This window comes from Phycodurus eques, chromosome 9, assembly GCF_024500275.1.
Source record: "Phycodurus eques isolate BA_2022a chromosome 9, UOR_Pequ_1.1, whole genome shotgun sequence".
In the NCBI taxonomy this organism is placed as follows: domain Eukaryota; kingdom Metazoa; phylum Chordata; class Actinopteri; order Syngnathiformes; family Syngnathidae; genus Phycodurus; species Phycodurus eques.
Window position 1 is genome coordinate 23425067 of NC_084533.1, and position 27152 is coordinate 23452218.

Sequence of the window (27152 nt, forward strand, 5' to 3'; positions counted from 1 at the left end):
TGAGTCTCTGAGGCAGTGATTTTCTCCCTCATAGCTAAGTTTGGAATATAAAGTCACTGTAGTACTCTACTATCTATCATCTTATTCCGCATTTCCACAATTGTGGCGATTGCTTTGTCAAAAGTTATGAAGGGTACCAAAAAAAAATAAAAACAAAACAAACACAAAAAATCTCAGAGTGAAAGAAAATGAGGCAAGTTTATTTGTATGGCACCATTCATAAACAAGGCAAATATTTTCACAGGCAAATAAATCATGATTCAAAACAAGATTAAATGAAGAGCTGAAAATAAAGATAAAATACCAGCATGAGAGCAGTATAAATGAAAAGATAAAACAAAATGGTAAAATGACAAAACACAGCTTATCAAGTTAAAAACACACGCTCAGACATTATAATAAGTACTGGGGCCAAAACTGTGAAAGAAAATTGGGTAAATTAACAATTTAACCATGTGCAGGTAAACATTTAGCTATAAATTCAATTTAACAAAGAGACAGTCACACAATAAATTCGTACAAAAATGACCCATGTTTACACATGGACTTGTGGAATATACCCAAAGGTACATGTGTAAAAACAAACCCGTTTTGTTTTATTTTATGTTTCTATTTATTGGCCTTATTAAAAAAAAAAAAAAATCTCAGATTTAATATTCTTATACGTGACGAGCACCACCTCCAGGAACGCTGAAGTATTGACCTATAGAGGAATCAATGAGCCAGTGTTGAGCGCCCACATATTGAACAAAAACATTGGGATTCTATTTTATTGTATCAATAATGTGAGATGATACTTTTCCACCTTGAAATGTCTATTATGGTGCCGTCCCGCAGCCGAGGGACGGCGAGCCCGTGGTGACGGTGTTGGCCGAGGGTCCCATCCATGTGAAAGACAGCCACTTCTCCAGGCCGCGAGGGAGCTCCGACCTTCTCCGCGCTCCCAGCCACTTCCCGGTGCCCCAAAGTCGAGTGGTGCTGCGGGAGATCTCTGTCGTGTGGCATCTCTACGGCGGCAAGGACTTTGGTGCTAAGCCCTCGTCGCTACATGGCCAACATGCAAATAGGTAAGCTAGCTAGCTCAGTAGGTAGGTATTTAAGTAATGTTGTGGAAATTGAATACATTCATACACGTGTTGCCATTGCCACAACTGACACCCAGGCACTCAACGTGCAGACTGGCTAACCTGAGCCAACTGCACTCTCATTCCCTGATGCACACGTCACTCACCAGGCCACACACATTCAGAGTCGCAGATAACACACTGAAGAACATGAGGATGGCAACCCCAACTATTGTTGTTTTATAATGCAAAATTAATTTTATCAGATTAGTCCATTAATTGACATGATAATCGGCAGACTAAAAAATTCAAAACATATTTGAATCTACTCTAAACAAGAAAAAAAAGGACACAATCACACAGATGATTACCGAGATTTTGATTTAGCATTTCATACCATGACATTTGTTCTCTCACCAGGGGTCGTTCCTTCCCCGCCGGCGCCCGAAGCTCGCCGTCCCGCTCTGCCGGTTCCTCTCGTCCTCAGAACTCGTGGAGGTGGGCCGGAGGCAGCGGCCGTCAGCACAGCCTCCTCATGGAGATCCAACTCACCAAAGTGAGTGTACTTTACGTCCAAATGTTTTTGGACCATTACACAGAAGACATGTCTGGGATACCAATAAATGTCAGAAAGGAATATGGTGAAGAATGCTAGTTTTTTATGCTAAAATCTTGCTGGTTTTACAGTGCATGGTTCAAGGGATGCTGATCTGATTTTTGGGACTCTCAAGTGGTGCAATTCGCATATGGATCATCGTAGCGAAAGATCTAAATTAGGCCTCTTCCCAAATGTGGATAATAACTCCATACAATATTGGATGTCTTGACAGTTCAACTGCAGCGTAAATGCATAGATTGGCTGTAATAGATTCCACACAAAAGAACTATGCGATTGCACGGGGGCATGAACTACAGGTATGAACTGTGATATAGCAGCGGAACGCTGCACCCGGAAATCATCAAGTTAGAATCTAGTACTTGGACCTGCAGTGTAACTCTAGGCTAAGAGCCTGACATCCATCATCATACTGGTCCCCTTTCCGGTCCTCAGGTGTCTTTCCAGCACGAGTCCTACCCGGTGGCAGTGGCAGGACAAGACGGGGAGAGCTCACCGTCCGTCGGGGTCGGTCCGGCAGGGGAGCAGCCCATTTCTAGGCAGGTTTTCATTGTCCAGGAGCTGGAGGTCCGTGACCGCCTGGCCTCCTCGCAAATCAACAAGTTCTTGTACCTCTATACAAGCGAGAGCATGCCCCGAAGAGCCCATTCTAACATGGTGACTTGCAAAACCACATCTTATTACCTATCAAATGTTTCCATCTCCAATATGCCATCTGATAACCTAGAACATGTTTTACTTGGTAACTAGTTGACCATAAAGGCCCTACAGCTGTGTCCTGAGTCCGGTCTTGGTGGGCCAGAGTGTTGCCTACGAGTCAGCTTGCTGCCACTCAGACTTAACATTGACCAGGTACCTCTACAGGCAAACTTGTTTCTGTACCAACAGTTTTAGCCACACTTCCATCCATCCATCCATTTTCTTCCACTTATCCGGGGTCGGGTCACGGGAGCAGCAGTTTAAGCAGGGAAGACCGGCCTTCCCTCTCCCCAGCCACTTCATCCAGCTCTTCCGGGGAAATCGGGGTTTGTTCCCAGGCCAACTGGGAGATATAGTCTTTCCAGCGTGTCCGGGGTCATTCCCGGGCCTCCTCCTGGTGGTACGTGCCTAGAGCAACTCACCAGGGAGGCATCCAGGGGCATCCTAACCAGATGACCAAGCCTCCTCATCTGGCTCCGCTCGAAGTGGAGGAGCAGCGGCTCAACTTTGAGCCCCTCCTGGATGACTGAGCGTCTCACCCTATCTAAGGGAGAGCCGAGCACTCTGCGGAGGAAACTAATTTCTGCTGTTAATATCCGAAATCTATTGTTTTCTATATTTATTTCTGTCACAAGCCACAGCTCGTGACCATAGGTGAGGGTAGGAACGTAGATCAATCGGTAAATTGAGAGCTTTGCCTTTTGGCTCGGCTCCTTCTTCATCGTGACAGACCAATACAACGTCTGCTGAGTTCACACTTGTACCCACACTTAGGTTTTGAAAAAAATATGCTTGTTCTTTGTATGCCAAGACATTTCATCTTACCAGGCATTTTTTTGTGTAAATCTTCATAAGGTTTGGAACTAGTTATTGAGAGTTCATTACTGGTTATGAGTAACTTTAGCTTAAAGTAAGACGCACCATAATTCTATAGGGTACCTATTATAAATACAGTAGTTTTAAGACATCTGGGTTTTTTTTTAGGCTGGCTATGTTTTTAAAAAATCTTCAAGTCAAAATTTCCTCTTCTTTTGGCAAATAATTTAGCTTCGATTAAATAATATAATATATTCCTCAATTCATTACCACCCGGAGGTGGGTCATGCTCATGGTACCCTAGCCAATTTTTACAGTGTATGTGTACGCCGGAAGTCACTTCCGCTTTATGGGATATTTTGACAATTTTTTAAAAAATTATTATTTATTTAGTCGGGGTCGCAGGTTTAAACCCCGGACCTCAGAACTGTGAGGCAGACGCTCTAACCAGTTGTCCACCATGCCGCCGGGATGGATTTATTTATTATTATTATTTTTTGGTTCCACCTTTTTTTCCAGCATATCTAAAAGAGCCGTTTTGTTTTGTCCGTCTGCTGCCTAGGATGCGTTGTTCTTCTTGAAGGACTTTTTCAGCAGTCTAGCCTATTCTGTGAACCCCTACCTGCCTGTGGACCCTGCTTCTGAAGGTACACTCCATCCATCGAGTGCACAAATGTCTTCCAGAGTCAGGGTCAGAGATAATTTGTTACAGTGACTGGTCTCTTATTGTTATTTGTCCTTACAGTGAAAGCGGACCCCTCCCAGAAAGCGTCCGAAGAGGCGGAGGCAGGCGGCGCTCTGGGAGTGGATCTCTCAGCTTCAGTAGAAACTACTCACAGCGAGCAGAGTTCCTCCTCAGCCGGCTCTACCTCCTCCACGGAACAGCCCATCTACTTCCGGTATTACCAAGTGCATTATAGATCCATGCCTCAATTCAACTTTTTGTGAACAGGCTGTTTCCTACTTTCTCCCCCTGTCTCTCAGCGAGTTTCGTTTCACCTCTGAAGTGCCTATCTGGTTGGACTATCAAGGCAAACACGTGGTCATTGAACAGGTTTTTCCCACCCACAGTTTCAACTTTTACCATCTATTAATCAGTCTAATAGTATTCACAGTAAACCTGTTCTGCTTTCACAGGGAACCTTTGCAGGGATTCTGATCGGTTTGGCTCAGTTGAATTGTTCTGAGCTGAAGCTGAAGAGGCTGTGCTGTCGACACGGGTACATTTTAATAGTCAATATTTTAGTGTAATGGGAAAAGTTATAGTTCAAATGGTCTTTTCTTTCGGAGAGGTATGTGTATTTAGGGCTTCCGTCAAATTCTTTCAGTAGCACATGCATTTTGATCAGAATGTAAATATTCCCTATGGCCTCAATGACTTTGCCCCCTACCAGCCTGCTCGGTGTTGACAAAGTCATCCAGTACGCCGTCACAGAATGGCTGACTGACATCAGGAAGAATCAGCTGCCTGGCATTCTGGGAGGCGTCGGCCCCATGCATTCTGTTGTTCAGCTGTGTGAGTGCACACCTTTAGATTGATTTAGATTTAGATTTAAATTTATTTACACGTCTTCTCACGGTTGATTATTTGGTGTTTTTTCTCTAGTCCACGGGGTGAGAGATCTCTTCTGGTTGCCCATTGAGCAGTACAGGAAAGACGGGCGGATTATCCGGGGTCTCCAGAGAGGGGCCGCGTCCTTCGGCACATCCACGGCGTCTGCTGCACTGGAGCTTAGCAACAGGCTGGTGCAGGCCATTCAGGTACCTGAGCAGCTCATACATCCATTTCTATACGGCCGGTCCTCATTAGAGCGGCGGGATACACTCTGGACTGGTCGGCAGCCAATCGCAGGGCTTAGATAGATTTAGGGATCTCTCGACTGCAAGGCAGACATGCTCAGCACTATGCTTCCTGTGTTATAGTTTCTCACAAGGCAAATTAACCATACACCAGCCCTTATGTTGACAAATATAACCATGGTCATTCATGAACAGCCACCATCTTACATATGCTTCCACTCTGCCTCTGGCTCAATAAAGTCTGGCCTTTTGAAGTCGGCTGCAGCGTGCTCCATGTTGCAGGCTACCGCTGAGACGGTGTACGACATCCTGTCTCCGACGCCTCCGTTGAACCGCTACGCCATCACAGAGGGCCGGGCCCCTTCCAGTCGGCCGCGCCGCTTTGCCCAGCCCGCCGACCTCCGAGAGGGCGTCGCCAAGGCGTACGACACCGTCAGAGAGGTGAGTAGTACAAAAAAGTACATTTCACCATGATGTCGCATGGTCCTCCGGGTGGCAAAAGATGGAGCTTTCTCTGATGGCAACAATAATAAGCACTTAACATGTCATTTGATCAAGGTGGAGTGATTGAGAAAACATTTGATTTTAGTCTTCTTTTCTACCGCCGTACTTTAAATGTGTGACGTGTCAGTTGAAAAGAGGTGTGAGGTAGATTTTGGGTAAAGGGAGATGTAACACTGGCTGTAATTTAGATTTCAACAGGTAAGGTGATTTAATAAATAGATGTGGTGGAAATTCAAGCATAGCTAACATGATCACTGAGGATTGGCTAATTTAAGTTTTCCGTTCCTCTGATTTATCGAGACAGTGTTAAAGCACTTAGAGTATCTTAAAGGTAGAAAAGCACTACGTGAGTTAAAACCCTTTTACCATTTCATTAGCATAATTGCCTCAGTCATTTTTGACTTAATTGTCACAATAGCAATAGAAAATACTAATGTGCTTGCTAAACATTTTTTTTTTTGTACATGTATGTGTAGATTTTCAGTCACCTAGGTTATGGTAATGGTTTACCAACATTATAAAATTGACTAATAGTAGTTTTATTCTTATACATCTGCTTGTTTTCCTCTCCAGGGAGTAATTGACACAGCTCAGACGCTTTGCGATGTAGCATCCCGTGGGCACGAACAGAAAGGTCTGCCCGGCGCGGTAGGTGGCGTCCTGCGGCAGATCCCGCCCACCGTGGTGCGCCCGCTCATAGTGGCCTCGGAAGCCACCTCGAGTCTGCTCGGAGGCATGCGCAACCAGATCAAACCGGATGCAAGGAAGGAGGACTTCTTAAAGTGGCGCACAGAGGACTGCCAAGAATGACTGCTTTGTTGCACGTGTGTGTGTGTGTAGATGTGAGACCTAAGAGTGAAAGCTGGGTTCAAATGTGTGTGTGTGTGTGTGTGTCATTTTTTTTGCATTTGCGTGTAGACTAACAAGTGTGTGGTCCAAGTGTGCAAAAAAAAAAAAACAACAACACCACAATGACTAACACCTACTGTGACACCCATTGTTGTATACATGGGTTGTATCACTGATTCATGTATGCAGCAGGAACTCTGTGAGTTTCACCTCCCGCTCAGTATTACGCTCACGGTCACATTCTCCTCACTGTTTGGTTTAGTGTGCAAACATATCGCCATCATGGTCCCCTCTGTTTTCTAGTTCAGTGGCATCGCCCAGTGTACAGGGAAGGGAAATGGGAGACAGAACTCACAAGAACATAAGAGACTTCATGTCGCCTCTACATTTTTATGTTTTTGAATTTTTGGACGTGTGCCATAAAGTGAGCAGAGTATCCTTTTTTTAACAACACTGGCTTGTGTTGCCTTGTTCAATTCTACACCCTTTCAAACTGAAAAGCTCATCTTTAATTTGCTTGACTAAATAGAAACACTTGAACTCTAAATCTAATCGCAAACTTGACAAAATCACATGAGACCCCCGACTATCTCGCTCAATTTTGTCGTAAAGTCATCCTGTGGTTCTTCAACTTCTATTAATTTTTTTTTTTTTTTTTTAGAGATTTTGAGACAAGGGTTAGTTCGGAACTTTGTACCTTTCCCCCTTTTTTAAGTTGCCTTTCTGCATTTTGTTTTTCCCCCCATTTAATTCAGTTTATGTTATATTCATTTTTTTTCAAGCGATGATGGGATGTGAATGTAGTAACCACTGAGGATATGAAGTTTGTGGTTCTAAAAAAAAAAAAAGTTTTACATTTGTATCTTTTGTTATGATGTACCTATGACTATGAGTGCGTGACAGAGCGTGTGCTTGCGTGCGTTTCCTGATGCATGTCTGAGGGGGTGGTTGTCTTGTAACGAGGGTATGCTTGTAATTGCTATTTACAATATCATCAACAGGATAAATGACCTGTATATAACAAAGCAATGGGTATATAATAAATTTTAAAAAATATATTACCTTCTGTTGTGCCTAATCAGCATCTTAATATGCCGCACATGTGAGGTGGATGGATTATTTTGGCAAAGGAGAACAATAACACGGATTTGAACGTTTTTGTGAACAATATTTTAAAGAAATAGGCCTTTTTGGACGTAGAGAAAGTTTTCGATCCCAGTTTTGGTATAGTGTATAAATCAATCGAATGAAAACCGTAACTATTGCGCACCGTCCGTAACGTCAGACGTGTACCACATCACGATTTAACATGAAATATTTGTTGTAATTACACTCGGTTTTTTTAACGAGCTATTTATATAAATGTATGTGTAGGCTGGCATTGCATCTTAATTAATGCGTCTTTTTAAATTTAATTTCTTTTCTTTTTTTTTCTTTGTTCCCCCCGTAGCCTTCATACGAGCAAACGTTTCCGCCGGGAAACATTTAAGCGACGCAACTTCCGTTCCACATGTTCCCGTGACATTAGCTTTTGCCGACATTGTTTTATTAAAATAATCTCTTTTTTTTGTAAACATGAAGCTTCTTACGCATAACATGCTGACGTCTCACGTCAAGGGCGTAACGAAAGGGTATCCGCTGCTTATCAAGGTAAAAAAAATAAAATAATAACTGAAAAGAAAGATGAGGTCAACCACGTTAAACGGCTCTTGTTCATTTGTTTTATATGCTGCTGTTTGAATCAAAACGGGGATGCACGCTCTTAGCCTGATAGCGTAAGAAATGTATGTGACAGGGTTGAAAAACAAATCATGACTTTTCATTCTTAACAGCAAGGAAGTGGTTTGCACGTCTGCCCCACAATTCTGAGATTCCGGGTCGAATCTTTGCTCTGGCCTTCCTGTGTGGAGTTTGCATTTTCTCCGGGTACCTTTGCTTCCTCGCACATTCCAAAAGTAGAACTTAACTAACTGAAATTTGGAGGCATTATCTGATGACACGCTGCACTGGAGAATAACAAGTGGAGTTACATGTCCCCAACCCTTGCTGCATTTGAAAAATCTCACGCCACAGCTGTTTATTGACATCCCCAATTCAAGTTAACAGTTAAACTAAACATAAAACACATTATGTATATAACCAAACCACATAACTTTATCTTACAAAAGTCCGCTAGCTTTATGCTAAGACAATGGGAAACACCATAGATGGGCTAACAAAACTAACATTGATGTTGCGGAAGTTATAAAAATTGTTTAAACTTATATTTACACACAAGCACTAGCAACACATACAGATAGAGTATATAACAATACTCACAATCGTCACTGTCGGGCAGAAACCTGTCCAGATTTGGGCAATTTCATGTTTTTCCATAAATCAGTGCTTTTGGTCAGTCCACTTGACCAATCTAAAGTGTTAAAAATGGCATGCTCTCTTTGACGATGCAATGTTAACGGCTCAGCAAATTCCATTTTGTTGTTTTCCTGAAAAGTTACTGTTTTGAAGAAAGAAAGATTATGAATACCAGCGAAACATTCTTAGTCCTCTGTGAAAAACAACTAAGGCCTGATATACACACAATAATTTTTCACATCTTAAAATATTTTATTTTTATTTTTTTTTAAATCTGTGACAAGACCCCGCACAAATGTAAGAAAATCAAGCATTGAACCGTTTTGGTTGTATTGTGTGTGGTGTGCTGAGATAATCTCAACAGAGGACACCACACACACAAAGATTATGTTCCTCCGCCGATCTGAAAGTGTCGCGTGATCACACGTGATCTCACAAAAAACAAAGACGAGCAGACACCTCCGGGTATGCAATGATGTTCCCTAAATGTTTCCGAGGGGACTGGAGGCAGGACCGTTGTCGTCAAAAAAAAAAAAAAAAAAAAAAAAAGACTGGTGCATCACTAATTTGCAGTAAATAAATAATTTTCAGACCAATTAAGGACAATTTTATAAATTCCTGTGGCACACCTGATGATCTCTCACAACAGCACAGTGGTTGAGAATCGCTGCTCCAGAAACTGTATTATTTCTTTGAATGTGAGCCAATTAAAAAGCCACTTTTCTTGAATATGTCCCCTTAAGGAGCTCATCTTTTCCCATTGCAGGCAACTGAGGTGAAGGTGAACGAGGTGGACTTTAACGCTCAGTTCGTCAGCCGCATGATCCCCAAACTTGATTGGAGCGCTCTGCTCCAAGCTGCGGACGAGGTGACGACAAGTCAGGAATTTGATATATACTATGAAAACTATATACATAATTTGCGTTAATGTTTGTCACTGTAGTTGGGTCAGCGACAAGATCTGCCCAGTGAACTGATGGCTGACTTTGAGAGCAATGAGGAGTTCCTCAAGAACGTGCATAGAGTTCTCTTGGAGGTGTGTAGCCGCTTATTACTAGTGTCTATAGTATTTTATGTGATTGCTTTAAGGCCTCTATTTTTAAATGAAGCAAGACAAGGGTGAAACCCATAGACATCATGTAAACCGACACCGCCTTCAGTGCTGAATTATACTAAATTTGGCTTAACTACTCTGATTATTATTAATTGCTTCGCTAACTTTTCCCATACTGAGTTTCCCACTTTTACTGTGATATTATTGAAATATATATGGAAGTAATAGTTGTGTTTGTGTGTGCGTGCGACTCAGACATTAACTTTGTGCACTAATTAGTGTTAGTAGCTTATGAAGTACAGTCCGTTTACTGGCAATGTGCCACATCTAATATGGCGGATGCGCTGCCATCACAACGACTTCATCTCCCGATTGTTACCGTTGCTGTCATATTGACGTCTGGTGACCTCGAGTGGCGGCAGTGCGACTCATACGTGTGCTGCTACAGGTGGAGGTGATTGAGGGCTGTCTGCAGTGTCCCGAGTCAGGACGAGAGTTCCCCATCTCCAAAGGGATCCCCAACATGCTGCTCAATGAAGATGAGGTGTAGACACATACACTCTGACAGACTGGACTGTGAGTGCGTGTTCTGAAAAAGGAGGTTGGAGTGTGGATCGGGTTGACGCCGAGAGATAATCGGCTCGTTAATTTTTACTTTTTGCTGTCAAAAATGGCCCCAATTGGACATTGAACCCCGTGTTGTTTTATCTGTATTTATTTTTGTCATCTTCTTTTTTTTTTTTTCCGTTTCTTAATAAAACCCTGCTGATATTCCCTTGTCAGCCAGAAGTGCTGTTAGATTTTTGTTGCAATTGTTTGTGTGTGCGAGTGAGTGAATGAATGCAAGAATGCATCCGTGGTGTGAGTTGCCTTGAGAGCGTGAGCCAATGTGACAACGTGAGAGTGCGTGTGCGTTATTGTAGAGAGCACAGAGGTCCAGATGACGTGGCAGTGGCTCGTCTATATTTAGCTCGGAGGAAAAGAGCAGCAGACAGGCTGGAAGTTGTTTTTCCACCATTCCCCCCCCCCCCTTTTTTTTCTCTCCATTTTTAAGCCACACAATCACAGCAAGCAAAACCAGCGGAACCCCCCCGCCCGCATCTGCTTGGGGTCCCTTTGAGCACAAAAACCCATCAAGTGCTATCCGTCTTTAGTAAGGCAAGTTGAAACGAGCACGTAAACATCATCATTTTCAAAAGTGGGAGTGGGTGTGTGTGCCTTGACCCAAAACCCGGAGGCAGGCCGAGTCCTACCTTTCTTTCCTTCTACTTAAAGCAATTACAGGCCTGTGCCCACAACTATAATGACAGTATGATGGGATGGCAGCATAGCACCAATAAAAGCCACACATGACAGATTAACAGTGCCGTGCAAATCCTGAACTGTAATTAACAATGAGATGGCTGGAAGATAAAGTGGCCTGCTGACTGATGTTAAATGCAGAGAGGCACTTAGAGCTGTGGCTTTGAAATGGCTGCAATCAACTAATGCTGTTTAATTCTACAGCTTCTATTCAGTTCAGCATTTTCTAAGGAATGAGATTTTTATAATTTTTTTTTAGCCTGCACTATAGTCTGGAGGCAACCAGCCACGTACTGCCGATGCAGACGCAATCCACTTAAATGATCAACAAATGTTTCATAAATATTGGGTATGTTCTAATTCAACAATGTCATAATCACTTAAGGTCTTGTTTTGATTAAATTCAAATGTTTACATTTCTATTAATCCCCCATGCCGGTCTTCATTTTTAGCTGTACTTCATTGGTTGTGCCATATTATTTATATTACATTCTTAAAAGATATGCATCAATATTCTTGATTCATTTTTTTCATATATAAGCAAGTGTGAAAAAGTGGAATTTTGTGACATATTTTGCGCTAATATTAGCCACTAACTGTTCTGCTGGTTGGCACAGATAACCCTTTATTAATTATTACTTAAGATTTGGTGTCACTTGTAAAATTTTCTGTGGCACAAATGTCAAAGGCCTCTGGTAATCTTATCCTGGAAATATTTTAGTTTTTTGTGTGTGTGTGTTTTGTTTACTTAAACACGACTGACACAAAGCTTCTCATGCAGATGCTAAGCTAACTAGCCACTAGCTGTCAGCTTCTGTCTCTGTTTTGATGTCACTTGAGTGTGTTTGTTTTTTCCAGTTAGGTTCCTCAATGTACTTTTGTTTTTCCTAAACGAGTGAATTAAATGAGGAGTTCTGCACTCTCATCGCTATCGTAAAATAATCCTTAGCGGGCCAATTAGCTTCTATTTCTCTTTGTGTATTTGGTGTTATTTGTAGAATTTTGTGTGGCAAAAATGTAAAAGTACTGCATTAATCATACCATGAGTAACAAAGCTATCTGTTTCCTCCCTCACATCAGATGCTAAGCTAACTAGCTGTTAGCTGTCAGTTAACTTCTTTTTCTCTTTAAAGGCCACTAGATTATTACTTGGTGAATATGTAAAATGCAACTGTTAGTTTAGTTGGCAGTAGTTAGTTAGTTTTTTTAGAACATAAAAACAAGACTGACCCATAGCTAACTGGACTTCCGTTTTGCCCTCCTCTCTACATGCTAAGCTAACAAGCTGCTAGCTGTCAGCTTCTGTCTCCATTTACCGGCCACTTGAGGATTGTTCTTTTTAGAATAAATTAAATATGTCCCTCTCTGTGTGTTCCCACTTGTGTGAAAGAGTGAAATGGCTCTTATCCACAAGTCACACTCCCTTCCCCATTCGGTAGCAGCCCGCCTCCCAACCTCCCACACACTGGCCGCTGCTCCCAGCCCCGCCCCTCCTCGCCTCGCCTCGCCTCCGGCTCTCCATTTCTCGGGGGGCTGCGTGGCTTAGTCGGTGCGACTCGTGATGGAGCTCTACCCCGCAGCAGGTCTGCACACAACCGAGCAGACCCCGCTTCATCTTCCCTAAAAGCGGCCCCTCCACCACAAGGACTTCTTTCATTTATCTTTGAGCTCCTTTTATTTTTCTGTTTTAATGTTTATGCGAGGGGGCACTACTTTACAACATAACGGTTATTGTCTCCCCCCCCATGTTTTGCTAGGTTTTGTTTACCTGTAGCAAGGATAAAAGGAGCTTTTTGGAGTGTAATAGTCTTTTTTTGAGGGAGTAATACGAGCTTTTTTAAGGGCTACGAAGAGCTTCTTGGAGGGTAAAAGGAGCTTTTAGGGTCGTTCACCAAGCTTGTGGTAAATTCATTCGGAGTCGGCTATGTGTCCCCTTTGGCCCCGCCGATGTGCTTGTCGGCGGTGAGGAGACGTGAGCAGCCAAGTGAGGTGAAGCTTATCATGGGCTGAGTTTTTTTGTTTTTGTTTTTTTTGTTATCCGCAGGACGGGCACTGGAGAAGTATACGCATTTTCGGACTAATTACGTTTAATTATTTTTTAAGTGTGGCACTAGTTATTTCGGAGGCGCTCACGCAGGTCCTGGGTAGTCTAGATTAGCTCGCTCGAGGCAAGTTTCTAATTTTGTCTTTTTAAAGAAAAAAAAACCCCACTGGAGTTTAGTTATGTCGTCCACCATTTATACAGTTACTTTTAAAATGATATTTTAACTTCTTAAAAGTTTCGTTATGAAGTGAAGTTGAGGAGCAGTCGGTGGTTTACAGTTGAGTCTAGCCTGATATCAGCCTCCTTTTTTCTTTTTTTTTTTAAATGTGCTTTTTGGGAGTAGTAGTTGTTTATCGTGGTGACTTTAACTCTCTGACGCACGCGTTCACGCTCGGTGTTTAAGTGTTGGCTTTTAGTTGCAGTCTCCCTTCCCTTAAGGAGTCCCCCCCCCCCATCCCCAAAACAAAAAGTCTGACTGCCCCCGCGGCCGTTCCGCGACTCTCTGTCCCATCCTCTGCTCGGACAATGTGGCTGTCTCGCCTGGCTCTGCTGCTCCTTCTCCGGCTGTCCGTCGCGCTGGTCAAGGGTATCAACACTTGCGCCTTCATCAACCTGGACGAACAGAAGTCGCGGCGCATCGAGGCGGTGCGCGGCCAGATCCTCAGCAAGCTGCGCATCCAGAGCCCGCCGGACGACGACGACGAGGCGGCGGTTGCGGCGGCCGGAGGTGCGGTGCCCGCGGAGGTCATTTTGCTGTACAACAGCACTCGGGAGCTGCTGAAAGAGAGAGCGCGACTGACGGATTCGACGTGCGAGCGAGAGAGCAGCGAGGAGGACTACTACGCTAAAGAAGTGCAGAGGATTGACATGCTGCCCTCGCGCACGCAAACCAGTGAGTCCATTCGTGGGTCTTTTTTCCAGCACAAATGCATCCACTGTGCAGAGGAAAACATTAAAAGTTCACGTAATTGGTCCTTCAAATAATGTATCTTTGTTCATCTATCCATGCCAGTGACATATAGTGACAAGCAGAACAATGAAAGGTTCTTCCGCTACATGGCAGTGCCGCCTTGAGTTGAATTGAAATGAATGCAATTGTCATTAGTCTGTTCTCGCACCACGAAAACGGCAAAATATTTTGTAATGAGACAAAATTATGCTCTCATAATTTCTTGCTTCAATGCCCCTTGACGTGCTCTTTCTGGTGTGCAAGTGACTCACTAAGCGGCAGTAATCGTAGTTGTTTTTCACAGAGGATAAAGAATATATGCCCGTGAGTATTGTTATATTGTCTGTCGACATGTGTTGTTGCCCCATTAGTGTTTTAATATCCACTGTTTAAAGGGGTTAAAATGTACTTTTTTACATTGGTACTACATTGGTACTATAGTTTTGTTCGTCCGTCTATGGCTTTTTGCATTGTGCAAATCATTTATCTACTTAGGCTAAATACACATGTAATTGTCTTGCATACTGATTAATGCAAAGGGATACCAATTTGACCTTTCATTATTTGTTATTAACAATTATTGATATTCATCGATGTGAAGACACTGATCATATGTAGCGATGCCCTGAAAGTAATATTCTTGGCCTAAAATGAGGAAGCCATGGCCGAAAACCAAAACACTAAAATAAATTATTATCCCAATTATAAGTAAGATTGCATTTATGGCTATGACTTCAGAGGTGCCAACCTATAGAAATTCACTTCCTGAATATTTGTCTGAATTTCCATATTTTTAAAATTATGTCAAGAACATTACCGCAGGACAGTTATTGCAGTATATTATGTAATAGGTTAACAAGAATTCAGCATACTGTTCAATTGCACAACATAATCATAACTTTATTATCATAATTATGATTGTGATGTGAAAGATCACCTGATTTGACTTTGCATTTTGATTGGCCATAAACATCTGTGATGTGACATCGACTCGTGGAACACTTGCATTGCTTGCCATACAATTATTCACAATTTAAATCAGATTCTCAAGTGTCCGACTGTAAAATGCTTCTGTCAAAATACCCCAAGCATCAAGAATAACATCAGACTTTACACCTTGCATTTGGATCCTAGTTGAAACTCTCATGCAAATAAGCCATACACTGCTCACCTTGCGCCCTCAACTGTTGGGCCAATGCCAAGTTGAGTACAGCTTTCGTGGGTGGTTACTTGCTGCGCATCGCGTCTAAAAAAAAAAAACAAAACAAAAAAAAAAGCGAATGACAAGTGCGAAGTGCACATAAGCATCATCATCAGCCGGAGCAGTTGAATGTATTTTCACCTGCATGCACTTCATCACCAAGTCACTGAAATACATTAGATTATTCAATTAGCGTAGTGGATCCAACTATTTGTATACAGTACAAGCAATTAAATGCAAAATGATATTCTCCATGTGTCCCCTTTCAATAAGAAATGAAGCCCATGTTCACGACTAAATATTTCATATATTGTTGATCATTTTGTCATTTGCTTCTTTGTTGTGTAAAAGAAAAGTAAAAAGAAGTGGCTCTCATAAATAGTATGATTAAGACACTTCAAAGAAGACAGTCCCTGTACATATAGAAATGTGAAAAGTGGCCATTACTAAAACACCTGACCTATTCTCCTGCCCACACTGCGCTTTTCAGGAATAATGTTCAATGTGCGCTATTTAAGTCGAGTTTCGAGGGCAAGTGATGGTCATTTTGACATGTCAACTTGTAGAACCCCTCGGAATTTCAGCCCGTACAATCTTACCGGTGGATAATTCTAATTGTACTTGTCAGCCAATCGGAGAAAGGGCTTACCCAAGTAGCAGACAAAACCAAAGGGTCGGGGAGACATGTTGAGAAATAATCAAGTTATACTGTTTTGTTTATTTTTTTTAACCAGATTTTCTATAGGTGATATCACACAACATTCCCCAAAAACGTTTCCCAAATAAAAAATAAATTTCTCCGCAACCCATCATCTGAGTTTCAAAATTCTCGGTGTGTTGTACTCGGGTTGACGTGGCCATTCCATCCAGACTTCGCAAGTTCACATTTTGTAGACTGTCAGTCATTTTTGGGAACTCTTGTCACATTGCGAATATATACTGTCGTACATTTGTTCAACAAAAATACAGTTCGGCCTCGACTTAGAAGTGACCAGCTTCCTTGCTTGGCCTTTGCTTTTTTTTTCTTTCTCTCTCTTACCCCTTGAGTTATGAGCGCTAGCTGTAGTGGCAGCAAACTTCACAACAAGCAACAGTTTGACAGGTGGTAAACAATTTTTCAAAAAAGATTCCAAGTGCTCGCTTCAAGCTGTTAATTGCCCCTCCCAGTTGAAGTTTACTTTAAAACTAAACATAAAACCGAGAAAATTACACATTGTGTATTTAACTAAAGCACATTAATTTTGTCTTACAAAAGTCCACTACATTAATGCTAACACACAATGCAAAATAGTGTAGATGGGCTCACAAAACTAGCATTGATGTTGCAGCACTTAAAAAAACAAAATTTAAACAACTTATATTTGAACACAAGCAGTAGCAACACATGCAGACAGAACATATTATACTCAGGCATATATTTTTTGGCCTCTGTGAAAAACAACTAATATTATTGTAGCTTAGATGTGTCAGTCGTCTACTGTGTTTCATCATCAAATCTATGTGAAGCATGTCTGGATGTATTATACTACCCCCTGGTGGCCAAGGCGTACACACCAGAACGAGCGGCACAATACCCAGTGAATTATTGTGATGCACAAACTGTTATTCTTTAAACTGTTGAATTCTGTTCAAATTTCTGTATGTTTTTATGAAGTACAATACAAAAGAGTGCTATTGTTTATGTTTAAAAATTTTTTTGGTGTTTTTTGTCCACTGGAACTTAATTCATTTCAATGAGGAAAGATAATTTAATGTACAAGTGTGGTCAAGGCAAACATTCAGCTCCTAAGTCAAGCCACCACTGTACTTCCATTGCGAGTTTCACTTTTGATTTGTGGTAATCATTTTAAAACGGGCAATGCATGGTTGCAGCGACTATATATCCCACTGGATATCTCCTGGATATTCCAATACACTCGTAATGTAAACACAATCCAACAAAAATATCACAAATGTAAAAAATAATCTCTCAAGGACATGGCAGACACATAAGATCTACATCTTCCAATGTATAATTTAGCAACGTATCATTTCATTCTATATATGGCTGAGCTAAAAACATACAAAGAGAGTGTAGTATTCCCTATGTACAGTGCACTGAAAAAGTATTTGCCCCCTTCTCATTCTTCTTAAACATTTATTTTTTAAAAAATATGTTTTGCATAGTTTCCCCACTTTGTTTAAGATCATAAAAATGTATATATCAGATAAATATTACCCAGGTAAATATAAAATGGTTCCATCAATCACAGCAAGTCATCCAGGTCCTGAAGGAGAAAAGCACCCCTGACCATCACACGACCACCACCCTGTTTGACTGACTATGTTGTTCTTTTTGTGAAATACATTAACGGCAGATGTAACGAGACGCACACCTAAAAAGTTCAACTTTCGTCTCAATCCATAGAATATCCTCTCAAAAGTCTTGGGCATCATTCAGATTTTTCTTCCAAAAGTAAGACAAGCCTTAATGTTGTTTTTGGTCAGCAGTGGTTTTCACCTTGGAACTTTGCCATGGATGCCATTTTTGGCCAGTATCTTCCTTATTGTTGAGTTATGAACACTGACCTTAACTAAGGCAATGGAGGCCTGCAGTTCTTTGGATGTTGTTGTGGGGTCTTTTGTGACCTCTTAGATTAGTCGTTGCTGTGCTCTAGCAGTAATTTTTGTAGGTCGACCACTTCTGGGAAGGTTCACCACTGTTCTTGCTTTCTCCATTTGTGGATAACTGCTCTTGTGGTGGTTCATGGAGGTCCTAAAGCTTTAGAAATGACTGTAACTCTTTCCAGACTGATAGATGTCAATTACTTTATTTCTCAACTGTTCTTGAATTTCTTTGGCTCATGGCATTTTGTTGCAGCTTTTTGAGATCTTTTGGGCAACTTGTCAGACAGGTCCTATCTAAGTGATTTCTTGAACAGGCCTGGAGGTAATCAGGCTCATGTGTGGTCAGTGAAAATGAACTCAGCTTTCCCCAAAAAGGTGATTCGCCACAGTTAATTAATGATTTAACAAGGGGGTCAGTTACTTTTTCCACACAGGGCCAGGTAGATTTGAATAGTTTCTTTCCCCTAATAAATAAAATCACCATTTAACAACTCCATTTTATGATTACATAGGTTATCTTTTTTCTGATATTTACATTTGTTTGAAGATCTTAAAGTAGGGAAACTATGCAAAAAAAAAAGAGGCACATACTTTTTCACGGCACTGTAGAACCAAAAGTGGATTTATGGGGGTTATATTTAAGCTGGGCGGCACGGTGACCGACTGGTTAGGGCGTCTGCCTCACAGTTCTGAGGACCAGGATTCAATCCCCGGCCCCGCCTGTGTGGAGTTTGCATGTTCTCCCCGTGCCTGCGTGGGTTTTCTCCGGGCACTCCGGTTTCCTCCCACATCCCAAAAACATGCGTGGTAGGTTAATTGAAGTCTCTAAATTGCCCCTAGGTGTGAATGTGAGTGCGAATGGTTGTTTGTTTATGTGTGCCCTGCGATTGGCTGGCAACCAGTTCAGGGGGTACCCCACCTCCTGCCCGAAGATAGCTGGGATAGGCTCCAGCACACCCGTGACCCCTGTGAGGATAAGCGGCTTGGAAAATGGATGGATGGATATTTAAGCTGTCTTCGTACCCCTGACTTAGGCAGAAGTGGGGCATCAAGGTTGAAAAGTCACTGACTGTGCCGTCTGCTCTCTCCAGACATCACGTCAATGGTGGAAGTGCTACTGAAATGCCACTAAATGTTAGGGTATGAATAAAAGAAACACACACTGGCATCGCAGGAATACAGTGGTTATGTAACCCCTGCAATCAATCCATCTACTGCCACAACGGTCAAAGCCACACAGGGCATTCACGGGCTTACTGTCCAAACTTTTCATTTGTTTTTCATCACCGCTCATTATCTACTGTATGTCGACTTGAACAATAGCACGTGTTTGAGAAGATAGGAGTTTAGCATCGTCATTGTGTCTTTTTTTTTTTTTTTTTTCTTTTCCTGCAGACGCGGTGCAGCCACTGCCGCTGGACCCACATTACAGAAGTGTCCAGTTTGACGTGAGCAGTGTGGACCTGACCAACAGCACGCTGGTCAAGGCTGAGTTCAGGATCTTCCGAGCCCCCAACCCGCAGGCCCGGGCCTCCGAGCAGAGAGTGGAGATCTATCAGGTAAGACACTCAAAACAGACATTTTTAATATGGGTTTAAAGGGGACCCACATGTGTTGTAAAAGAAACAAGACTACTTTTGTGCTGTGTTGTTTATTTGCTCTAAAAGTAGTGAATATGTCAACAGTCGACTGTGTGAAATGTTTTCTGGCTGCTGGCAAGTATTTCACACCACTCACAGAATTCCTATGAAAGCGAGTCACCTTCATTTGCATGCCGCCTGTTTTTTTTTGTTTTAATGTTATGACCATAGAGGGTTGGCATGTGTTATTTAGGTCCAGTTGAGTAAATGAGCCTCCTTGGCCGCAGTGGAAATGAGCACTCAAAGGGCGCGCAAACCTGTGCCAATGACAAACACTGAACACTAAGAATCCAGGAACTGCACCAACATTTAATGGCTCCTTCTTGACACCTCCCCAAAGTGTTGTGGAAATCCATTAGTCAAGTAGTTTTTGCATTATCCTGCACACTACTAACAGGCATATAAATCAGGAGTCATAGGAAGTAGTGGAAATTAAATTTTACTTTCAACAGGTTCTATTTGTCTGACTGTCTGTCTGTCTGTCTATCTATCTATCAAAAAAAAAATAACAATAATAATATAGGCCACTTTTGTCGCACTCTGCTCCATTTCCAGTTCTATGGTGTGGCTGAGCGATATGGCCTTAAAATAAAATCCTGAAAAATGTGATTTCCGATTTGTATTAATACTTTTTTTTTCCCCAAAAGAAAAGCAAATTACAATAACATTATCCGACTGACTGGCGACCAGTTCAGGGTGTAGTCCGCCTTTCGCTCAAAGTCAGCTGGGATAGGCTCTAGCGCCCCGCGACCCTAACCAGGATAAGCGGTGTTGACAATGGATGGATGGATTATCCAAAGTTTGGAGAGAATGGCAAAACACAACCCATAATACATTTTAAGCATTCGACAATTTAACATGGGCTTTCACTTGTATAGCTCTTTTCCACCTTCAAGGTACTCAAAGCGCTTTCACATCGTCTCATTCATCTAGTGATGACACAGCATCAGGAGCAATCAGAGGTTCAGTATCTTGTTCAAGGACAGTTGGACATGGTTATGGGGGCCGAGGATCAAACCCACAACCTTTGGGTTGTGAAACGACCACTCTGCCATCTGAGCTATTTTTTTTCTGTTGTTTTATGCATAACAATGGTCTGTGAAATGGTTTAAGTCTGTTTGTCGCTTGAATGCAAAAGTCAATAAACAAAACAGAGGATTTTGAAATCGCTGATGTGACGTAGTTTTGTCACTTAATGTTCAAGTACCTGCCCACTTTCTCAAATCAGATAAATGGCAACACGACATTTTAAGGGTTTTAAGCGAGCGAGTCTCAGCCGCTGCGGAGTCATACATATAGTCTATAAAGTACACATATGTTGTGTTTTGCAACAATACTTAACGATAGTCATAATTTATGAAATAACAGTGGATGAAATAGCGAAGCTTGCATTCATTGTCGCCAGAGATGGTCATTGCGGCAGGTTCAATTCCAATGAATAGGAGCGGATGACGAGCCGATGACAAGCCTAAACCTTCAAATATCCTCCCTCTCTTTTTATTTTCATCAATGTCCCCTTCCCCTTTTAGTGGAACAACAGTCCAGCACTTGGTAAATTGTGCTTTAAAATTATAGTAACGTTGGATGTGCATCCAACTGGGGTATTTTTGTGATTATAAAACACAATACAAAATCTTTGTTAGCATGTTTTGTAGAGCTGGAAAAAATTAACGGCATTTCCATTCATTTCAATTGTCAAAGATAATTTGAGATACAAAAGCAACCTTTCTGGGATTTTAATGTATGTGTCTGTTGCGTCAGCTGCTGAAACCAGATGAGGAGAGCACATCCACACAGCGCTACGTCGACTCTCGCACCGTGCAGCCGCGGGCAAAGGGAGCCTGGCTCTCCGTGGACGTCACCGAAACCGTCAAGGACTGGGTGTCGGAGCCAGGTCAGCGTCACATCTATCCTCACGTTCAAACATTCTTGTGCTGTTCTTCTCACACCTGTCCCTTCGTTCGCATCTGCTGGCAGAGAAGAATCTGGGCTTGAAGCTGGGGGTCCACTGTCCCTGCTGCACCTTTGTGCCCTCCACCAACAACATTGTTCCCAACAAGAGTGAAGAACTGGAGGCTCTTTTTGCAGGTTTGCTGCAATTTTGATTCTATTTTATGGCTGGGCAAGCTGAACAACACAAATCTGCCTTTGTGTGTGTCTCTCTCTCTCTCTCTCTCTCTACAAACACACACACACACACATGTATATTGACTGCATGTCCCTTGTAAACAAGCTAGTAAAGTGCATAGCCATACTGTACTATTTCTATCTATCTATCTATCTATCTATCTATCTATCTATCTATCTATCTATCTATCTATCTATCTAAAGTATTCGGACTTTACAAAGATATTAATGTTCAGTTTTGATCATATTAATTTAACAATATGCTCATTATTGCAGTGTTTTCTAACCTTTATTGAGCCAATGCACATACTTTATTTTACATTGGAAAACTCTCACGGCTCACCAACAAACAAAAATGTAAGTAAAGTATATATACTGAAATAATGATGATCTTGTATCAATTTACTTGCAAATGTACTTCCTCAGTGTGAAATATGGGCCTGTTTCGTTGAACAAAAAGCTATTGTTTTCTTGTATGAATGACAACAGTGGGAGATAATTTAATTGTTCTGCCCGTCACTATACGTCACTGGAATAGTTAGATCAATCAAGATAGATTATTTGTACATAAATAATAATTTAAATTGGAGTGGCCCACCTGATGATAGCTCATGGCACAGTGGTTGGCAATCACTACATTATTGTACTGCATCATACTGAAATTTGTTCCTTATATTTGACTATCACATAACTAACCAAAATATTACACAGCTCTCAATGCACTGCGGTACATTTGTACACTACTGCAAACCACAATAATAAACAGTTTGTTAAATGACAGGCAATCAAAACGTATATTGAGAAAGTGGTCTTTCTGTCTGTGTATTATATATGAACCATAAAATTTGTTCAACACAGCATGAAGTTCCAAACGTCAGGTGAGTGTTAACACAAGAAATGTGCCAGTCACCAGATGATTAATGATTCAGTGTCACACTACCCTGCTAAATAATGGCCACACTGTTCTCCAACACACACTGTGATAGTATTGCCCAACACACGTGCGTGCTCAGCTTCGACGGGGCTCCAAATGACTGCCCTGTCCTCCCAATTTACACCCGGCTCCAATGTTCCCCCCCGCCCTCTTTATGTCAACAAAAATATCAATGTTTGATTCTGCTGTAAAACAAGCAAGGGTCTTGTATTAATGGGCTCCCCCCTCACTGGCTACACACGCACGAATAAACATTTGAAATAGGTCGTGACGTGGTCTAACATGTTAGCATGCTAACACCTGCTCATTAGCCAAATGACAGGATGACTAGGGTGTTGTCGGTCCTGCAGGGAGTCATTAAGTAAAATATTTTACACCTTTAAGAGAACTGCCTGGACATGTTTGAAGACATCCAGTAGGAGAACATTGTGAACTCAACATGAAAATCCTATTTAACACCATGATTCTGTACATGTTTTGGGATTAATCAAACCAGTTGTGTAATCACAGGGAAAATTAACACAATTGTTTAGACACTAACAGTAATAAAACTGATGTGATTATGGAGAGGTAACTATATTACAAACTACAATGGCTTCTAGTTGATCACGTTGTGGGTACAGAAACTCAGTGTGTGCACGGATATTATGTAAATTAGCCCCACTGTTTCATAATCGTGCAAAACAGCTCACAGACATAGTTTGAGAAACAGCCAGCTAAGAAAATATTTACTTGGTTGTTTAGTTTCACACTTGATGTGTGGGAAGGCACTCCAAACACACAACACTTGCTCGTATCTTGGCGCACAGCTCTCCCTAAAAGCTTGTCACGCAAGCACAATGAATATATGTTTAAGTGTGGATAGTGTAATTAAGCCAGAGAACCCAGAGAAAACCAACGAAAGCACGTGGAGAACATGCAAACTCCATATGGAAAGCCGAGATTCCAAAGCAGAACCGTGCTAACCACTCATCCGCTCCCATCATTCTGATTGTTTTCAGTTCAAGTGGCGCTGTCTTATTTAGAGAAAAACTGAACTCAAAAAAGGTCATGTTTTTTGCATAGGCGTGGACGACGAACAGCTGCGACAGCTAAAGAAGCAGAGCCAGGTTAAAGGTCAGGCTGATTTCAGCAGCAAGACGCCTCACCTCATCCTCACCCTGCTGCCCAGTGACCGGGTGGACAACCCGGCCAAGAGGAACCGCAAGAAGAGGGCGGCGGCCACCGACGCGGCCACCTGCTCGCGGTATGACTGTGTACTACACTCTGTGTACTCATTCGCTGCTGCTGAAAAGTCCAGAAATGTCCTTTTTTTTTTTTTTTAAAAGAAAAGCACTTTTTTTTTTTTCAAGTACTATCACATTAAATCTACAATGGCGCTTTTTCACTCCACTCCGTGCTCAGCCATGTCTCAGCAGGCATGGTACGTATTTCATCATCTTTTTAAATTAACTACTTTTACAGATGGATGTTGGGTAACGCAGGGGCTCTGAGACTGGAGGTGGCTGGGAGGAATGCGTTTGTGGCTTTTATCATTTATTTTGTGAAGCACTTTGTGTTGATTTTTAAGTATTAAAGGTGCTGTGTTCTCAGATTTCTGTTGTCCTCCATGAAAGCAGGCTGATTATATTTGTTTAATCAAAATAAGGTATTTTTAGACATTTGCTTTTACTTTGGAAAACAATGATCAAAATTTTTGATTATTTTCTGAGATATTATGGACCACACTGAATCTTAATCAATTTATGTTTGTGCATTTTCTGCACTGTCAATTTGAAATAATGTCCTGTTTTTTAATAAAAGGGTGGTAATTAAAAAAACATTTTTTATCCGTTTCATCGATTAATCTAAAAAAATAATCAACAGATGAATTGATGACTAAAACAATCATAAGTTGCAGCCCAATATATTTGTAACATTAGACATATCAAACTGGAATGAAAGTACACCTTTTTCACAACCCCTAGGTACTGGTATACGTTTATACAATGTGAAAGAATTGTTTTCCTTTTCCCTATACCAATGTATTATGTGCTCTATCGACTTTTGCCGATTTGTTTGGGGAAAAATGCACATTATACATTATGGTACAGTATATTCCCCCCTCCTCCAAAAAAATGCCTTCTGTTCTTGGGAAAAATATGACTTTATTTATGCAGGGATGTCAGATTTATGTGATCTGTCACATCATATCAGCGCTTTTAATTGGCCCAAATCTATGGTAGTTGTGTATTAGGTTTGTTTTACTGGTGCGGCAGTCTTCACATGTGATTATGCATAATTGTTAAATTGATACGATGTAATCATTTCTAAGTAACCCCCAAATGTGTAAACTGTAGTGTATTTAATATACAACGGTGCGTTTTCACCGAGCAAAAACATAAAATCTGGCTGACCCCAGACATTTGAACAGTAGTGTACGTCATGTTGAAACGGACTACAAAGTGACTTTTGTGACGATTGTTTGTGAAGACTGGTGTCTCAGTTTAGACTACTCCATGTTTGATTTAGTCTAGCTCAAACCCTCTGGCAGCGTTGCGTTGTCATTACACTTTTCCTTTGTCATTTTCCCATGACCCAACTTTAAACACCCCTTTTCTATGTGTGCGTGCGTGTGTTAGTGGTTCCGAGTCGGGCTGCTGCCTGCGCTCGCTCTACATCGACTTCCGGCGCGACCTCAACTGGAAGTGGATCCACGAGCCCAAAGGTTACAAGGCCAACTTCTGTGCCGGCAACTGTCCTTACCTCTGGAGCGCCAACAACCACTACAACATGGTGGGCTTCTGCTTGTTGTTTTCAGTAACGCAACACCTATTTGAGGTGGAAATGCGTGACAAACAACATTGGCTTCAAAATGTCAGTGAAGGCATCATGTGAGGCAGCTGCTCGACATCAACACTAAACAATTAATGTACTGTCTGCTTAATGTGTTTATGTTTATGTGTCAGCATGTACAGGCAGTAATGTACAGACATGAAAAGCTTGACATGCATGCTTCGCGGCTGCTGCTTTCCCTCAGGCTTGTACACTAAATGACTGACCCACATCTTACACAAACTAGAACTAGGAATGATTTTATTTACCCACCTAACTAACCTTTTGCTGACTTTGACTGGAAGCAAAATGCTGAAATTGTGCGCGATTATGTGTGTGTGTTTGTTTGCGCGTGTCAGATCCTGCCCCTGTACAACAAGCTGAACCCCGAAGCATCGGCGTCGCCCTGCTGCGTCCCCCAGGACCTGGAGCCGCTCACCATCATGTACTTCATCGGGCGCAGCCCCCGTGTCGAGCAGCTCTCTAACATGGTGGTCAAGTCCTGCAAGTGTCGCTAGAGACCCCCCGACCTCCCGAACTCTCTATTTGAGACTGTAAATAAGTCCACATGCATACAGTGATTCCGGAAAGTATTCACTGCACTTCACTTTTTCCACATTTTATGTTTGTTTTTTTCCCCTCATAATTCAAAAAGTGAAGCCCTGTGAATAATTTACGGTTGCACTTTATATACAGTAAACATGCTGTGTATTAAACAGTACAATACAGTACTTCCATGTGTGTCTCTTAACAAAGGATTCTTTTATCTCCACTATGTTCCTTGTGATGTTTGCCGTCCTTCGCATTGGATTGTTTGTACTGTAGCTAGACAAGAGAAAGAGAAAGAAAGAGAGGAGCCGTGTTGAAGTGAGCGAGCAAGCCGAGGCCCTGCCAGCTCGCTGTGGTCCGGGCCCCAAAATGTGCCCCGGTGAAAACAGGATGCACTTTTCACTTTTTTTCACAAAAAGGCATCCATTTAAAACGCCTTCTCCGCCTCCTCCGTTGCTGCTTCTGGGATTTGTGGTGGGAGGAGAGAGCGAGAGACGGCCTTTTGAAAGCCAGACGTGGGACGGACGAACGGTCGGAATTTGTCTGGAAGGTGGCGGTTTGCAAGCCCCGGCGCATTTCCGAACGTTTTTGGGGTCTGGCAGTCTAATGACGCTGACGTGCGTCTCTTCTTCTGCATTCATTATCTCACGCTTGCTGTGTGTTTACCTTCTCTATGTCGCGCACACACTCATGCAAACTATTCTCTACTCATTGACCACACTTGAAATTGTACAAATAAAGAAAAACATCGCCAGGGTTGACTTTTAAATATAGACTCTGGTATGCCAGTGGTTTCGCTGTTGTGAGGTCATGCGTGATTGTATTGCGATGGCTGCTGTTCAGCCATCCACTCATGGAAGTATGAAGACACTCAGCAGTGGGCAGGAGCGTTTAGAAGAGTTATGCGACTGGAAAAGCGCTTTTTCAACTCTGCGTGAAATAGACACATCCGCTTTGAACAAACCGCACGTCTAAAAATGTCTCATCAAAATTACATAAGAAACATGTTTGATTTAAAGCGTGCTAAATATTACTCACTGCTTAATATATTCATAACCTCATGAAATGTTTGTCATATATTTGTTAAACAGAACCCCCGAGGGATTGCATTTATTTCTATATTTACCCCAAAACTTAGCCAGTCCCCATGTTTATTTACTATATTTTTACCTCCCAAACTGAAGTAAAGACGCTTAGGCTAGCAACACACTTTACATTGCTTCAGTAG

General features: G+C 41.9%; 3 protein-coding genes across 4 annotated transcripts in view; all 3 read left to right on the top strand.

Moving 5' to 3' along the window:
- Positions 1–7404, top strand: part of atg2a (autophagy related 2A) — a 27430-nt gene extending 20026 nt beyond the window's left edge. For both annotated transcript variants that reach the window (XM_061685293.1, XM_061685294.1), the window contains exons 31-42: positions 838–1067; positions 1485–1620; positions 2116–2337; positions 2431–2532; positions 3758–3842; positions 3941–4094; positions 4180–4249; positions 4333–4415; positions 4590–4711; positions 4802–4956; positions 5278–5436; positions 6073–7404. In XM_061685293.1, the coding sequence (XP_061541277.1) occupies positions 838–1067; positions 1485–1620; positions 2116–2337; positions 2431–2532; positions 3758–3842; positions 3941–4094; positions 4180–4249; positions 4333–4415; positions 4590–4711; positions 4802–4956; positions 5278–5436; positions 6073–6309 (1755 nt within the window). In that variant the 3' untranslated portion in view covers positions 6310–7404. The remainder of the gene's footprint in view (positions 1–837; positions 1068–1484; positions 1621–2115; positions 2338–2430; positions 2533–3757; positions 3843–3940; positions 4095–4179; positions 4250–4332; positions 4416–4589; positions 4712–4801; positions 4957–5277; positions 5437–6072) is intronic.
- A 411-nt stretch (positions 7405–7815) lies between these two features.
- On the top strand, positions 7816–10500 carry trmt112 (tRNA methyltransferase activator subunit 11-2). Its single transcript, XM_061686027.1, has 4 exons — positions 7816–7998; positions 9470–9571; positions 9647–9739; positions 10206–10500. The coding sequence occupies exons 1-4, from the start codon at positions 7924–7926 to the stop codon at positions 10305–10307; spliced, it is 372 nt and encodes a 123-aa protein (XP_061542011.1). The 5' UTR covers positions 7816–7923; the 3' UTR covers positions 10308–10500.
- A 2100-nt stretch (positions 10501–12600) lies between these two features.
- Positions 12601–26106, top strand: tgfb5 (transforming growth factor, beta 5). Its single transcript, XM_061685627.1, has 7 exons — positions 12601–13995; positions 19256–19419; positions 21262–21394; positions 21478–21588; positions 23627–23807; positions 25183–25336; positions 25735–26106. Exons 1-7 carry the CDS (start codon positions 13629–13631, stop codon positions 25891–25893), a joined length of 1269 nt encoding a protein of 422 aa, XP_061541611.1. The 5' UTR covers positions 12601–13628; the 3' UTR covers positions 25894–26106.
- Positions 26107–27152: the final 1046 nt, after the last annotated feature.

Excerpts from the sequence above, each read along its gene's own strand:
- trmt112 (XM_061686027.1), top strand. The coding sequence starts at position 7,924 with ATGAAGCTTCTTACGCATAACATGCTGACGTCTCACGTCAAGGGCGTA. Across the intron at positions 7,999-9,469 it reads GGTATCCGCTGCTTATCAAG|GCAACTGAGGTGAAGGTGAA; the intron begins GTAAAAAAAATA and ends TTCCCATTGCAG. Across the intron at positions 9,740-10,205 it reads TGCATAGAGTTCTCTTGGAG|GTGGAGGTGATTGAGGGCTG; the intron begins GTGTGTAGCCGC and ends GTGCTGCTACAG.
- tgfb5 (XM_061685627.1), top strand. The coding sequence starts at position 13,629 with ATGTGGCTGTCTCGCCTGGCTCTGCTGCTCCTTCTCCGGCTGTCCGTC. Across the intron at positions 13,996-19,255 it reads GCCCTCGCGCACGCAAACCA|ACGCGGTGCAGCCACTGCCG; the intron begins GTGAGTCCATTC and ends CTTTTCCTGCAG. Across the intron at positions 23,808-25,182 it reads GACGCGGCCACCTGCTCGCG|TGGTTCCGAGTCGGGCTGCT; the intron begins GTATGACTGTGT and ends TGCGTGTGTTAG.